General features: G+C 40.4%; 2 protein-coding genes across 5 annotated transcripts in view; one reads left to right on the forward strand and one right to left on the reverse strand.

Annotated features, from left to right (window-relative positions):
• Positions 1–1,613: 1,613 nt before the first annotated feature.
• IFIT5 (interferon induced protein with tetratricopeptide repeats 5) lies at positions 1,614–5,681 on the forward strand. Its single transcript, XM_021539893.4, has 2 exons — positions 1,614–1,750; positions 3,831–5,681. The coding sequence occupies exons 1-2, from the start codon at positions 1,647–1,649 to the stop codon at positions 5,263–5,265; spliced, it is 1,539 nt and encodes a 512-aa protein (XP_021395568.3). The 5' UTR covers positions 1,614–1,646; the 3' UTR covers positions 5,266–5,681.
• Positions 5,682–6,352: 671 nt separating this feature from the next.
• Positions 6,353–15,742, reverse strand: part of SLC16A12 (solute carrier family 16 member 12) — a 32,380-nt gene continuing 22,990 nt past the window's right edge. Inside the window, exons 5-8 of one of the 4 annotated variants that reach the window (XR_013340262.2) lie at positions 14,360–14,951; positions 13,026–13,285; positions 8,259–11,571; positions 6,353–8,150 (exon numbers count right to left, since the gene is read on the reverse strand). Coding sequence is in view for 2 of the 4 variants with exons in the window: in XM_021539408.3 (XP_021395083.1) it covers positions 10,603–10,606; positions 11,313–11,571; positions 13,026–13,285; positions 14,360–14,951 (1,115 nt within the window). In the remaining 2 variants the exon portion in view is untranslated. Of the gene's footprint in view, positions 11,572–13,025; positions 13,286–14,359; positions 14,952–15,742 lie in introns of all 4 variants that reach the window. The other 3 variants (XR_013340261.2, XM_021539408.3, XM_085582526.1) reach the window with 3 other exon arrangements.

Genomic DNA, 15,742 nt, shown 5'->3' on the forward strand with positions numbered 1-15,742 from the left:
ATGTGAATGCAGCCTTCCCGTAAACTCTCATCAAGAATTCAACTACTCCGGACATTGAATTATTTCTCCTCATCACCAAAAAAAAGAAAACCTATAGACTCTGAATAGAAGAAAAGTCTAACTGCTCAAATCTTGGCCTCAGGCGGAGTTTTCCCTATAAAAACTGCCTGTGCCAGGATGGAAGTGTGTGGGCATAGGAGAAAACCTCTGCTGAGGCTGACTCCTTGTTGCACACCCAGGGTCGACCCCGGGCTCGGCTCTGTCCTTTCCGTGTGGCTGACTAGATAGAATTTGACCGCAAATAAAATTATTTTTATTTTTAATCTGGCTGAATAAATTCTCATTTATAACAATCACCTATCAGATATCTGGTTGCTAGAATCTTGAATGCTACTCAGAGTAGTAGCTGTACTAACCTTTATCCTGAGCTCTGAAACATCAGCTCCAACAGTCCCTCCACACACACACACACACACACACACACACACACACACACTTAAATAAGACACAAGGGGGGGGGGTGGGGTGGTGGGGCGTGGGTGTTACCAAGGCTCTCCAAATTCTTGTACAAATCAGAAGTTCTAATATATAAGACTGGGTTAAGAACAGTTACCAGGTACTTCACCTTTGCCATCATGCTGCGGCTTGTAGTTTCTCCTTCCTCTCACCAGGTCTAGTCTGAGTCATTTTTATAAGTTTGGTAAGACCTTTCTTTTTTTCCCCTGGTCTGCAGCTTCAGGTTACATCTGAATTTACTACATATAGTGCCATTTATTTATGTTACAATCTATTTGTTGGTTCTCTTTGTTACTCCCAAAGTCAAGTTTACAGAGCCAGGTCTGCATTTTTAATTTTTTTAAACTAAGCATCAATGAGTTGTTCATAGATGCTCTAGTCCCCAGGCTGTTCCCATCGCTGTTGCCATGTGTGTAGCCTGTAGCAGCATCAGGCTGTAAGCTTTGCACCGGCTTTGCATGGCCTGGGGACCAAGGTCTGCTCAGTTTGACCTTGTGCTGACCTGTCTTCAGTTTTGTTTTGCTTGGCACACCTGTGACAGCAGTTTCTAGTGTGATTTGTGCAAGGATAGTCATGGGTTTGTGTAGAGAGCAGCAGCAAACATTTCCTGTAGATAGGATACTTAGTACTCTTAGACAATGGCATAGTGCAGAAAAACACAGGCCTGGTACAGCAGCAGAGACCTCGTGGTGTGAGGCATAGGATGAAGGAGTGCAGAGGGAGATAAGGGTTGTTTGTGTGTGTGTGTAATGTGGGTGACACAACACCAATAAAACAGGAGCCTACAGCACGGCACAGAATTGTGCAAAGATGCATCAGCAGAGACACGAGGGGCAAATGACCCTTCCCTAGCCCTGTGCATGATAACCAGGACAGCCCCCATTAGCCTGAAATATTCGCTTTATCATGGATGTCTCTGCCTTTGAATATAGTAAACGCTGGGAGCATTAGGAGCTGTTGCCACATTCTCCGCAACACTAAGTAATGCATGGCACAGAGCCAGGCTGAAACAGAGCAGCTTAGGAACTCAGTTTCAATTCCCCACCGGCAGACTGACCATTCTGTTTTGGCAAACCAAGAGAAAAGCGAAGTTTCAGTTTCTTTTTCTCAGTGATTTCATCACAGATCCCATGAGGGTGGGACCAAATAAAAGGGAAGGCATAACAACGGGGGGCAGCACTCCTTTGGCTTGGGGCGATCTGGAGACAAGTGAGCAGAGAAGGAAAGCCATGAGGTAAGAAAGCAATCCAGTCTCTGAAAGATGTATTTTTTTCCTTTATGCCACAGGAAGATAATGCTTATTATTTACATAAATGTAAGCAGTGAGGGACTTTGAGCATCTAAACAATGGAAAATATTTCACAGAATATTTAGAGAAGAATCAAAATAAAATAAGGATGCTCTTGAATGTTGTCATGTTATTGCTTCTCTAATGAGGTTCAGTCTCTGTGAGTAGAACAGAAAGTCAGAAAAAGTTTGTGTGTGCAGTGTGGGGATGAAATCCAGGATGCAGCAGGTGCAGCCAAAGAGGTATCATCTGTCTCTCAAACCTGTGTTTGTGATTCCTTCTTGATTTGCTTTCTCATAATTTTGCAGTCTTTCCACTCAGTCCCTTTTTTACCCAAGAGATTTGATTGTGCAGTTGAGCAGCAGCACATGTTGTGCCCCACAGGGTGTTAGACCTGTTAGGAGTTACAGGAGGGACAGCAAGGAAGTGTTTCTCAGGAAGATTTGACTGAGAAGCCTCAGTCATAGAATTGTTTGTCAATCCTTCTTTAATTAAGGGAAAGCACAGTGTGGACTAAAATGTAATGTCTGTGTTGTAAAAATGCCCCCTTGATTGTGTGAAAAAGGCCAGTCTGTGCACCCACACAGGTAGGCAATGGCAGCAAGGGAAACCCAAGTAACACCCTGCCCTGCTGGCTCCCAGGCCCCATTTGGGAAGAAAAAGCTGCTGAATGATGGAGAGGGATTGTCCTGATTTCATCTGGTAGAAAGTTAATTTCTTCTCAGTAGCTGGTTTTGGTTTCATTATGCCAATTACATGTATAACACACTCACAGTTTGTTTGTAGTTGTATTTATCCTACTCAAGGACTTTTTTGTGTCTCATGCTTTGCCAGTGAGGAGGTGCACAAAAAAAAGCTGGAGAGGGCACACCTGGGGCAAGTGATCTGAACTGGCCAAAGGGATATCCCACACTAGAGAATATCATGCCCAGTATATAAACTGAAGGAGTCACCTGGAAGGGGGCTGATTGGTGTGCAGGGACAGAGTCTGGCAGCAGGTAGTGAGCAATAGTACTGTGCACCCCTTGATTTTGAGTTTTATTTTTTCCTTTTATCATAATTATTAATATTTACTATTACTATATTTTAGTTTGTTTCAGTTATTAAGATTTATTAAATTCTGATCTTAACCTACAATTTTTACTTTTGATTCTCCTCCCTGTTCCACCAGTGAGGGACAGGAGATGAGTGAGGAGTAGCATCATGCTTGGGTGCCAACTGGGCTTAAACCACACCAGGGATACAGGAGTATTAAGGATCAGTAGAATGTCACCAGGGTCTGGTTAATAAGGGTGTGTGAGTGTGTGTGTCTAGGGATGAGGCACCTGGGGACAGAGAGATGCTCCTTAATCTGCCACTAGACATCCAGAGCCAGCATCTGAGAAGCCACAGGGGTTAGTGAGTGAGTGAGTGTTTTGCACCAGCAAGTGGAATGGGGTTGCATACTCATGGGCTGTGCATCCAAGTGCCAGCAATGGGAGAGGCTGGTGAGATCTGGGACCCAATTCCTGGATATATTAACCATATAATCAGTATAACCATTACATAAGAATGGTGCTATGATCGTACAAGGATTTAAAAATGCAGGAAATTCAAAATTAAATTCATAATACAAACCACAGCATGTACAAAGGTTTAGGAAATGGACTAAATCACATTATTTATAGTTTAAGGGAATCTTATGTGATTAAATTTTTTGGATAAGCTTCAGCAATTTGTTCCCAGCACAGGAAATATGTTCCTGAGGCCCAAGGGTGTGCCACCTGTACTACAGAGACCAACCTTCCATTTTAACATCCACAGCAACATCTGTTTCTGTGTAAGAGGTGCCATCATACACTGGCAAGAAGAATTACTAAAATCACTATTCAGCACTTTGGACCTAGGGCTCCCTACAGCTTTGGCTTGTAGTGTGGGGCACCAAGTGAAGTATTGCCTGCCTTTAAAGTACATCATGCCTGGTTTAAAAACAAGATTAGCAAAAGGTAAATGGGGTGTAAATAACTTTTTCTTTGATTTCTTCTAGTACCATTTCCAAGGATTCCTTGAAGACTTCCCTGTTGCAGTTAGAATGTCATTTTACGTGGGCTTTGCTGAAGAAGCATGTAAGTCTTGAGGCCCTAGAGGAAACCATACTTAATCATATCAAGTTTTTGTCAGAATATGAGATTAAAGATTATAATATGCTCTCCTATGTAAATCACCTAAAGAATTCAAATGAGAAAGCCCTGGAAAACCTCAAAAAAGCTGAAGAAGCTATTCAAAAACGTCATCCGGATGAAATTGCCAGGAGAAGTCTTGTTACCTGGGGGAACTATGCCTGGATCTATTACCACATGCAGAAATATGAAGAAGCTCAAACTTACGTAAGCAAAGTGGAAAACAGCTGCAAGAAGCTTTCAAGTACTGCTCATGGGAAGATGCAGCTTCCAGAGATCTACGCTGAGCAAGGATGGGCATTATTGCGTTTTGGGAGGAATTACTTTGCGAGGGCAAAGAATTGCTTTGAGCAAGCTATGGAGAGTGAGCCCGATAACCCAGATTTTAATGCTGGCTATGCAACAGCCATGTATCGCTTGGAAGGTGACTCTCAGTGGTTTGGTGGAGAGATAACACCATGCCTCACTGCCCTGAGGAAGGCAGTGGAACTGAATCCACAGGACACTACTTTAGCGGCATTACTTGCATTAGAACTTCAGCGATTACATCAAGGTCATAAAGGGGAGAGGTACATTCAAGAAGGACTGCAGAAAACCCCTGACTTTCCTGTTTTCCTGCGACATGCTGCTAATTTCTACAGAAAGAAAGGAGAAGTGGACAAGGCAGTGGAGATTTTGAAGAAGGCCCTAGCACTGACGCCAAACTCTGTCGTTCTGCATCACCAACTAGGACTCTGCTACAAATTCAAGGCACTTCAATTGAAAAAGACAAGACACTCACCTCAAGAGGAAATGGCAAATTTTATGCAGCTTGCCATTTTTCATCTTAAAACAGTGATTGACAAAAAGCCAGTATTTTTTTATGCTTATAATGACCTAGCAAAAGCATATGCAATAAGCAAGAGGTATGAAGAAGCAGAAGAGATATATCAGAAAATGCTTCAGAAAAATGATATGGCATGTGAAGAAAAACAAGAAATCTACTTGAATTATGCCCATTTTCAGCAGTTTCACATGAAGTCAGAATCAAAAGCCATTAAATATTACATAGAATGTCTGAAAATTGAAGCAGGTTCCTATGCAAGAGAAAAGTGCAGTGAAGCTGTGGAGACATTATTGAAACAGAAAATTGAGAGCGGTTTAGGAGATGCCACCGATATTGGTACACTTGGACTTGTTCATAACCTAAATGGTAAGAAACAAGAAGCGATTGAATGCTATGAGAAAGCCATTGCTTTGGATCCCAACAATGAAGAATATCTGAATACATTAGCTGATCTACAACTTTCCATCTCAAGCTAAAGCTCACAAAAATCCTGTGTACCAAAAAATTGTGTACCCCAAACCAAGGAGGTTTCAACACCATCAAAACTTTTTTTGTTGTTTGTTTTTCTTTTGATAATATAGAAACTGCAGACAATTATTGATTTGTGCATTGACTAACAGAGCATGCTTGGATAGCTATATATTTATAGCTCATCTAACTTAGTCTTCAATGCTAACATGGGTATAAATATTGTATTTAAGTGATGGTCTGTAGAACTTCTATGCTGAAATCAGATACTACCTTCTTAGAAAAAGATAAGGGAATCATATTGTTGTGTTTTTCTCTATCCTTTAAGGGCATGCTTATACACAAATAGATTTTTAAGCTTTTTTAAGTGTATCAAAAATGTCTTATGTAGAATAAACTCCTGTTGAAGGCTTGTTCAGTTTACTACCTCGTGTGCTGTTTAATTATGAAAAATACTTTTTAGCTAGTCCACCGGAAAGTTTACAAAATGTGTATTATTGTTGTGAGCTATTAAAATCTGTTGAATCTATAAACTGTTGCTTCTGGGTATCTCTCTGATGACCAGCCTTCATGTTAGTAGATTAAATAAAGAGAAATAGCCATTCAAAAAAGTAAGAAGGATAGGGTTTTGATAGGATATGAAAGGCTGAGGAGACAGCCCCATTCATTTCTCTGAGCTCTCAGCAAATCTGGCTCCAGGGGCATTACACCAAAGAATTAAACTGTGCACAAAACAGCATTTGTCTAGTTTTCCCAAAATACCCTATCAGGAACCACAGCAGCAAACATCTGGAGAGGAAGGAAGGACACTCCTTGAGATGCCCAAGAGATGATTGTGGCCATTCTAGTCAAAAAAGCCAGGGATAGCAAACACACACAAGAAATTACCTAAACTGAACATGGAGGGGAGAGTACAACCAGAGCACATTTGGGTGACCACCACAGAACAGGGCAGGGGAACATAAGGGGCATGTGGAAAGAGGGGTGGATGCCTGAAGCAGCACTTCAACAAGTCCCAGAGACCAGCCTGCGCTTTTGGGGTCTGGAGCACACTTGCAAAAAAGCTAATGAAGAAAGGCAAAGGACAGATCTGTCTTTGGAGTTCCAAAGGCTATTTATTGCTCCCAAGACAAAGAACAGGGTGGAGGGCACAGGGTTAATTATGAGAAAAAAGGGGTGGATCTGAGGCCAAGGACCAATGGGAACAGGGAAAAGTGGTGCAGGGGAGGAGCAGCAAACAAGGGGGACCAATGGGATAACAGGGGCAGAATGCTGCAGCAAATTGGGGCCAACAGGGATTGAGAAAGGGGAGATGATTCTAGTGCATGTACACATATGTGAACAGGGGCTGAATGGGGGTGGAATTGGGAGAACCAATGAAACTAGAAATATTAACATATGCATGTGAAGGCCCATGGGAGGGAGGCTTGTGTTTCTCCTAGCTTGTTTCTGCTCTTCCTCAGTTAACGTGCTGTTGCCTCAGTGGTAGGATTTTGGGCCTCCACAGGTGCCTATAGGGTATACATGATTGGAAGAAAGTGCTGAAATGCCCAAAGTCTGCAACTGTCCAAGTAAATTTTGATATTTTTTGTAGTATTCTGTTCTAAATAGTGACAGCAAACTGTCGACAGAGCCCATCAAGAAGGATGTGCACTTTAGTTTCTAGCCATCCTGGAGCATTCCCGCCACCACCAACAGCACCCCTGTACAGACAGGATGACAAGCCATGAAGGAGTGCAAAACACCAATGCCAGATCAAAAAAATAACAATAAACCTCCTTCTTCTTAGCTCTCCTTCAGAGAATCTTTCATAACATGAGCAAAAGCAAATCTTGAGGGCTTCTAAGCTCAGCATCATTGCTATCTAAACTCCATGGAGGGCCTAGAGAGTGGAGGGCAGCAGAGAAGAATTTGAGGAAGAGGTGGTGCAAGCCATGGTGACACATCCATTCTCCCCTCTACACTGCCACCAGAACATCTCCTGAGAAAAGAACCTTGGAGAAATAAGGATAAGCTATAAATTATTTTGGAGAAAAAAATAAGAGCCGGAATTTTTATGAAGAGTCATAGTAGCTCGATCTGCACAGTGAAGAAACTGTGAGACATAGTAATGCAAAAAGTGTATTTGTTGTGCTTCACCTTCTTTGCACTCTGCAGGACTGCTCTGGACCACAGATGCCTGGGGATGCTCCCAGATATCCTCCAGCCTTCTGGATTTTGCCCGTCTTGTAAATGAGGAAAAACGTTATTTCCCACTGGGTGGTGCTGCTGCATTGCCTGATATGCTGCCATGGGGAGCAGGTTGAGTTGGAGCTTTGGGAGGTAGAGAAAATAAAACACATTTTGGAGAAGTATGTGGGTTTTTTGGGCAAAACTAGAGCTGCACAGAGGCTGAACATACCTGTTAATTCACACCCAAGTATGAATACATTACTGAAGCTAATGCTAGCAGTGTAGGGAAAAAATGAGTGACAACAACCCTTCAGGAAGTATCAATTTATGACTCACAAGCACCTTCTAAAGTATATAGAACATTTTACTGAAGTATACCAGAATAATCACTAAGACAGTATTATTTATTGAGGCAAACTAAGCAATTTGCTATGCTGACCATGAAGTAGTGTTACAGTTTAAGTCAAACAAGCTCTTCCTTCTCACATAAATTTGTAACACTTTACAAAGCAATAATGTGTGGCAATGTAAAATATATTAATCATATAGTAACACAGCCTTTATCTTTCAGGAGATAAATTATTATCCAAGCTGACAGGAATGTTTCAGGAATACTTCTTCTGAAAAAAGAGTCATTTTTCAGCAGAAGGTGCTTGACTTTTCCAATGATGTTTTCACACAACTTTCCAAGGCACAATTTATCAAATGTTCCAGATTATCACTAGAATATAAATAATTTCAAAATAATTATTATTTCCCCATTTCAAACCTCATGGAATGAAGACACATGGGATAACTTCAGCAGCTGTAAGCAGTTTCACTTACTTACACTGAACTTCTATCCACTGCACAGAACAGAGCATAATCCCAGGTGGGATCCATCTGAGGCAGAATCTGTGTTGGACAGATGTTACCCCAAGCCAAGTCCCACCACGCTGTCCTGGGAAGCTGGACAGGCTCAGCAGTGCAGTGCTCCAGCCGAGCTCATATCCATCAATGCTTGTGTCCATCGGGGCTGGTGGGAACATAGAATTACAGGATCATTAAGGGTGGAAAAGACCTCTAAATCCTCAAACATTCAGTGTTCATCTGGCAAATTGTTCACAGCTAGCTCGGGTATCTTGACTTATTTTCCTACCAAGCCATGCCAGGAAATGTCCTCCATGGAGGACAGCCTGAATATTATGATCTCTGAAAAAAAATATTGCCGATACCATAAATCATTCTTTAAAACCATTGTAAGCCAGAGATTTTTATAATGCATTGCCTGAAATATTTCACATGGCAGGATGAAGGTGATCTGTTCAGCCTGGGTTCTGTGGGGCAGGAGCTAGAAGTTAGTCCTGAGGCTTCACCGGCCTGGATTGTATTCCCGTTTCTTCCACTTGCAGATCATCTCCTGCGATGCTTCTCTCCTTCCGCTTCTTATTGGGAGCATTCATGACAGGGCTGATATTTCACAGTGTGCTTTATACACAGAAGTCTTTATTGCAGTATATAAGCTTTTCTCCATTGACTTAAGTCAGAGCAGAAACAGTATTGGAAAGCCCTGAAAGAATTTTACCATTTTCTACAAAAGGTCTGTGGATAAAACCAGTTGAATGTTTGCTGCTAAATAAGATATTTAAAACACTAAGTACTGCTTAAAAACCATAAAGGGAAAAGCCTATGAACAAAAATGTTAAAATAATAAAAAATGCTAATAATGTATTACACAGGGTAATTTACTATGATAAAAATGCATATAGCATTATTCCAACATGCTTTTACAATATGCAGTTCCGACATGAACAACAGGTAACATGTTATGATGTGGTAAACAAAGTAATTATATTTTTGTAAATTTATTTACGGTGGGAATTTAAAACTTGTTAAAAAATTATATTTTTGGTTCACCACACTATTCTCTACTTTTTAAAATATTAAAATATTGTATTAAGATCTAAACTGTTATTTTCATCAGTACTAATTAATAAAACAAATTAAATTTTTTTCAAAATATGCATGTCTTTCCTAACACATTAAGATAATATTTGGCTTTTTTTACGAATATATGTTAAAAACTAAACTGGGGACCAAGACTCAATTTTCATGCTGAGCTGAAGAAAAGTTATGTCATTGGCTTTAAGAAGATTTTGCACTGCTCTTGCTTATTCTATGGTCTGTGCACATAGATCATCCTACTGGCTCTGACTACATTCCTGAAGCAGGACAGTGAGAAAGGCTTCATTTAAACACAAATTATTTTGTTATATTTGAAATACACTTGGATAATAAAACTACTTGATACACATGCTATTCATATATATATGTGTGTGCATATAAATACATTATACTCCTATGGCTGTACTCTTGGTGTAAATCCAATTGATGAACATCAGTCTATGTTGCTTTCTCTTCCAAGGCACAGGGTGGAAAAGGACACCATGAGCAGCCACTGAATACACTGCAGACTAATGAAACTACTAGTTCAATGTAAGTGAAAATTACTTGGACTCTGATCAATTTGTTAATGAACAGAATACAGCTTGATACAGCATTAAAACACTGAAACTATTTGTATTGTAGAATGTGAAGTTTTCCATTGCTGACAATGTTTTCACTCTGTAAATATAGAAAATCACAGTATTTATTAGACCATCACATCAGTAAGTTACCCCAAGAGCTACATTCACTCCCTAGCTCCGGTGAAGCAGCCAGCTGGAGTATATTCCTCACACAAGCAGCAGGAAACTATCAGCAAGTCACAGCTCTTGTGTTCTGGCCATCAAGGAAAAGTGACCTAACAGCTCTTCAGATGGTACAAATGAGCAATTGGCACCACCTGAAGAGCAGCTTCTGTGTCTGAAAAGAGAAAGACTTGCACTGCAATACACAGAAACAATTCTGCCAGCATCCTCTCCACGATCAGCCTGTGGGGTGGGCAATTTCTCAGCCGTCTGGTTCCATGAATTCTAAAGCTCTCTAATAGGTGCTGATTTTACACGAGGAAGAGGCTCTGTGTTTGAAAACACAGGAGCCTCTCTGGTCTCTCGGGCTGCCTTTGGGCTTCTTCCAAGGAATGCAGTTAAAGCACATTTGTCTGTCATCGTGCCTGGTCCCATGGCACAAATTTACTCCTCTTCAGATAAGCAGAGCCACCACAGCACATTTTCCACCCTCCAAGACAAGGATCATCTGAAAGATCATACCCAGAATGTCAGTGTTTAGAAGTTCAAGTTTAAAAGGTATCCAGAAGAAAAAAGAAAAAAAGTAAAACTTGATATAGAGTGTGTGGGAAAGCAGATCTAAAACCATATTTGAAATTAAATTGCAATGTATGTACAAAGTTCAGGCACATTGTAAAAATTAAAGCTGCTCCAGAGATACTTTCAGCATAAATCAGTTTCCTGCCAGATTTTCTAAAAACAAAAACAAAACAAAAGCAAAACAAACAGATGACTTTGGGATTTGAAACACTTATTTGCAAGGACTTTCATGCAGACTGATAAATGCAGAGATTTTTTCATGGTGTGTGTTATTAGTCCATTGAAACATACTAGACCAAAAAATGAAAAAGCTTGTGTCATTAATAATATTTTTAAAAGTAAATGTTATTGTTCAGTTTTGGTCCTGTAGAGATCCCTGTGGAGTCAACATTGTATTTCAAATAAATCTGTGAACACTTGTATCTACAAACTGTATTTTCAGTCTAGCTTTCTTCTATTGCTGCATTAACTTGGCATTACTGTTGCCATATTTAGATTTAAGCCACCTAAAACATGACAGAAGAATCTAATTAGAGGTCTTGTTTCACAGGGAAAGTGTCTTCAACAGTGTAACACCACTGAGTGCCATGTCTGCCTCAGGCTGTGCCCTACTGAAACTCAACAGCCCCTGTCACCTGTTGCTGAAGCTGTTTGTATCCACAGCCAAAAATTCAACATCCCTTTGGTCTAATTCTGCTGTGACAGAATAAGCTATTGCTCCATTTGTCCAGATGTGCTGTTTCAAGGCCGTGTTACCAGTGAAGGATGGCAAATGTGTTTTTTTGATTTTCTTTGCTAGTCTTGCAAAGCACAATAGTGCTGAACTAAATATCATAGAAAATCCACACAGGAGAAATGATGCAGTATAGCTGCCAGTTGTGTCCACAAGCCAACCTGTAGGGGGAAAAAAAAAAATTTTAGAGGTCCACCAGTATTCTCATGGATAATTTACAAATCCTGTTACCCAGTTATAAATTTCTGGAGTTATCACTTATATATACAATCAAAAATACAGATTTACATCACCATCACTATAGTTTTCCATCCTGGGACAGAGAGGGATTTATTCTCAGCAGGAAAATAATATCTTTATTGCCTTTTGTTTGGAGGTCAAATCCACAAGAAAAGGCAGAGCAGTCATCACCACACTACTAAATAAACATCATCCAACTGCCCGGATTTAACTGGCATTCTTTAGAGGGCTTAGAGAGCTCTAAGATCTTTGTAAGATGCAGAAACATTTGTTAAGCTATGACCATGTTTCACTCAAAACAATTATATTTGGCAATATTTTTTGCTATGGAAAATTAAAAGTTTCATGAGCAGTAATTAATTGGAAATTGATGTAAACATCAGACAAAATATGCAAGATATATATATACTTGGTTGTTTGAAAAAGATCTCAGACCTTCCACAGTATTAAAAACTGTGTCAAGTGTTTTCTAAAGAATAATAAGGATACATCTCTCATCCTTACTTCACTGTAATGGTACGGATGGGAAAAATTATGGTTAGATATTACAGGGATGAGTTTATGACCAAACAGGAGTGGAACTGACTCACCCACCTGTTCAAAGAAATGTAGAGAAAAAAGAAAAGAAAAAAAAAAAACACATAAAAAAAAAAACAACCTTTGAATTAAACTCTCTTTAGAGAGATTTAGATTTTACAAAATCATGTAATTTGACTGTGAAATCTTTTACTCCTTCTACTTGCACACTTTCTAAACTACATGAAGTGGTGATGTAACAACTCTTAGAAGCCCATTTCATACTGGTTTGTGTTTTAAATTTCATCTCACTCTATATGTAGAAATTTTCCCACTAAGACCAGGATGGGAGATCTAAAGAGTTATGAATGTCCAGGTGTTGCCCTGATTTTCAAAAGTGTTAAGTCTTCTTTTATAGCTCTTTTGAAAGTTTTAAAGTTCTTTTAAAAGTTTTGTATGCCTTCTGATGTTTACATAGTTCTACTGGAGTTCTCACGCACTGTTCATGTAAATAGTGATTGTTTTGCATTCTTCTTTGTGGGAGGAGAGAATTGATGGATTGTTGGTTTGACCAGTGTGGTTGGAGAACTGGCAATTTCATCCTCCAATCCACTGTCACTTTGGAATTCTATATATTGTGAGGTCAGAAATAAAATTGGCTCTTTTTCTCTCTTGAACTTACCAAGCTTCTGTGTACTTATTTTGTGTCCAATAGTGACATCCAGGTGTGTTATTCCTTTACCCAGAGGCTGCCTTCACATTCACTGTGCATTTGCTATCCTTCTTCCCCTTATATCACAAAACTAGGTAAGTCTGAAGTACTGATATGGCTATAGGAAAGTCATTTGGCAAAACTTACCTGCCACAGGTGGGCTCACTAGATATGGTATGGCATGAAGAAAATACACAACCCCCAGTGCTGATGATAACAAAGGAGTTCCCACTACATCTGCTGTCACCACAGGGATCAGTGTTACATAGGCTCCATCAAAGTAGCCAAAGGTAAATGAGAAAGGCACAAGCAAGGGGAAGCTTTGGAGAACTGGCAGGAAAAGACAAGAGAGGCCATCCATTCCCACAGCAAAGAGGTAGCAAAAGTACCTATGTTTCTTCAGGCACCTGCAAATTTCAAAACAGAAAAGAAAAATATTAACACTGAAACCAGCATTTTAGCTTCTATGCCCTGGCATGCTTCAGTCTCTCTCTCTTTTCTATAGCTCAAATTTAAGTCAATTGCCTTACACAAGTCTTCACTCAGCAGATGAGCCCAGGTCGGGAAAGTTGCCCACCTACAGCTGCAGAAACATCAGGCCAGCAGCAGCTGTGCTGCATGCAGTGTTCTTCAGGATGTTCCTAGTGACAGAACGCTGCTGCCAGGATTTTGCTCTCCCCTGAAGTTTCAATGTTCAAAGCAGTATTTCATTGGGCTTTACATCCCACCTCAGCAAGGTGTTCCCAGTATTATGCATACAATATTGCAGTATACCTCTCTTAGCTGTCACCTTTCCTGTCAGCCCTTAAATGTGAGTTAATGTGAGCTAAGTGAGATGGCAATTCTCTTCCTTCCTGCTCCACAAAAACAGTAATTTATTTTTCCCACAAACTAAGTAAGTGCAAAGAATGCATCCTTTTAGAATACAAATCCTTGCTAATTTGGCCAGTATCTACTGATGCTCAGATGCTGTACACTGACATTTGGCATGAGCTGAGTTCACAAAGCATGGTGAGTTCTTATATACTGGAAAATGTATAACAATTTTCAGTTAGTCCTTCCTAGCATGTGCCTAACAATACTGGGCCAGACCCTTGACCCTCATCCATAACTTCTGTGCCTCCCCAGCAGCACAAAAGAGATGGAAAGACAGAGGAAGCAGGGTGAAGTCCCCTTGGAAATAGATATGGAGAATCACACTCAACATATCTCGGGCAACGGGCTACATTTCCACTATCAAACATACAAACACCTCATTTTTCAGGAAAAAAGATATTAAACCAGCAGAATTGAACAAACTCAGAAGAGGCAAAAGATTAAACAGCAAGCATTCCTGAAAGTTAGAGTGTGTTGTTGGGGTTTTTTAAGTTACACATGCTACAGAAAGAGTACATAATGTTAACTTTTATATATTTTATACCTTGCTTGTATCCAGCCTCCCACCAGCTAAAGCTTACACTTGATCAGCCAGAAGCCCTTACCTTCTGTCTGTGAGCCATCCAAAGGTGATATTACCAATGATGTCTATGACACCCAGTATGGACATGAGGAAGGCAGCCTGGTGATGACTCACTCCAACATTCAAAGCATAAGGCACTAGGTAGACAAAAAGAGGGCTGCAGCCATATGCCATAAATAAAATTGACACCGCCAGCACCATGAAGCCTGGCATCAGCAAGAAGTCATATTCCTTCCATGAACAGTAGCATAAACATTCATGAGGCCATAATTTGATTAAAGGTGAACAGATGGACATTCGCTTTAAGTCTTGTTTCTCTGTTTCAGGGACATAATTCTGTTCAAGCAACTCAGAAGCAGTTTTACAATCCTCCTTAAGAGAAATAGGCCGCATCAAGGCACCACAGACACAGAGGTTTAAAACAAAACCTCCCAGGATGAGCAAAGCTCCTCGCCAGGAAAACTGCTCAATTAAGAGCTGGACCACAGGGGCCAGGATGAAGGTACCAATTCCACTTCCTGACATGGCTATTCCATACGCCAGCGCTTTCCTTTTGTTGAAGTATTTGCCCACCATCGCAATGGCTGGAGAATAACAAAGTGCAAACCCAAGTCCTGGAAGAGAAAGCAAAGTGCAGATGGCTTAATACTAAACATGATATATGGAACATATTAAAACAAACCACACAATGTATTTTCGTTACTAGAAATGAATAGAAAGCTTTTTCTGATTCCGTATCACGCAGCCCAGTCTGAGTGTGATGAGAAACTAGGATGATGTCTTTCTTCCACTGGCATGGTCACTGACTTAACCTGATGACCATTAATCCACAATAATAAGACTCAGACAGAAATGATGGGGTTCAGTTCATAACAAGAACAATGATGATCACTAAACATGAGAGAACTGGTGTGCCAGCCTCTCCTGCATACAAGATGAGGTCTTGCCCAAGGGTCTGCACCAGTGGTGGCACTGGACACACTGTCCTGATGAGGCACCACTTTGTGTTTGGGTCTGTTGTAACCCTGACCATTAATTTTCAGGTCTCTGAAACACAGTACAAAGAGCCTATCTCTGTTACTAATATTCTACAAAAAATCTCTCTTGGTCCACTAAACAAACTCCTTGCAACAGCTGCTTGGAGTCGTGACCATTTTAAATCCCTGTCTACAAGTAAAGAGGGGAGGAAAGCCTGAGAAATACAGATCCAGTTGAGTAAACAAATCAGATTAATCTCTTGGATGGAGAAAAAGATTGTGTTCTCTGCTGCAGAACCAGAGAGCAGGTTTTAATCATCAAGTGGTTGCCCTAACAATAAAATATGTATTTCTGAATCAGTAATAGAAATTAGTTCCTGACTAGGGTTTTGGAGCATGTCCTACATTGAGGGTAAAACAGTCCCCAG

This window comes from Lonchura striata, chromosome 6 (assembly GCF_050655825.1).
Source record: "Lonchura striata isolate lonStrDom1 chromosome 6, ASM5065582v1, whole genome shotgun sequence".
In the NCBI taxonomy this organism is placed as follows: domain Eukaryota; kingdom Metazoa; phylum Chordata; class Aves; order Passeriformes; family Estrildidae; genus Lonchura; species Lonchura striata.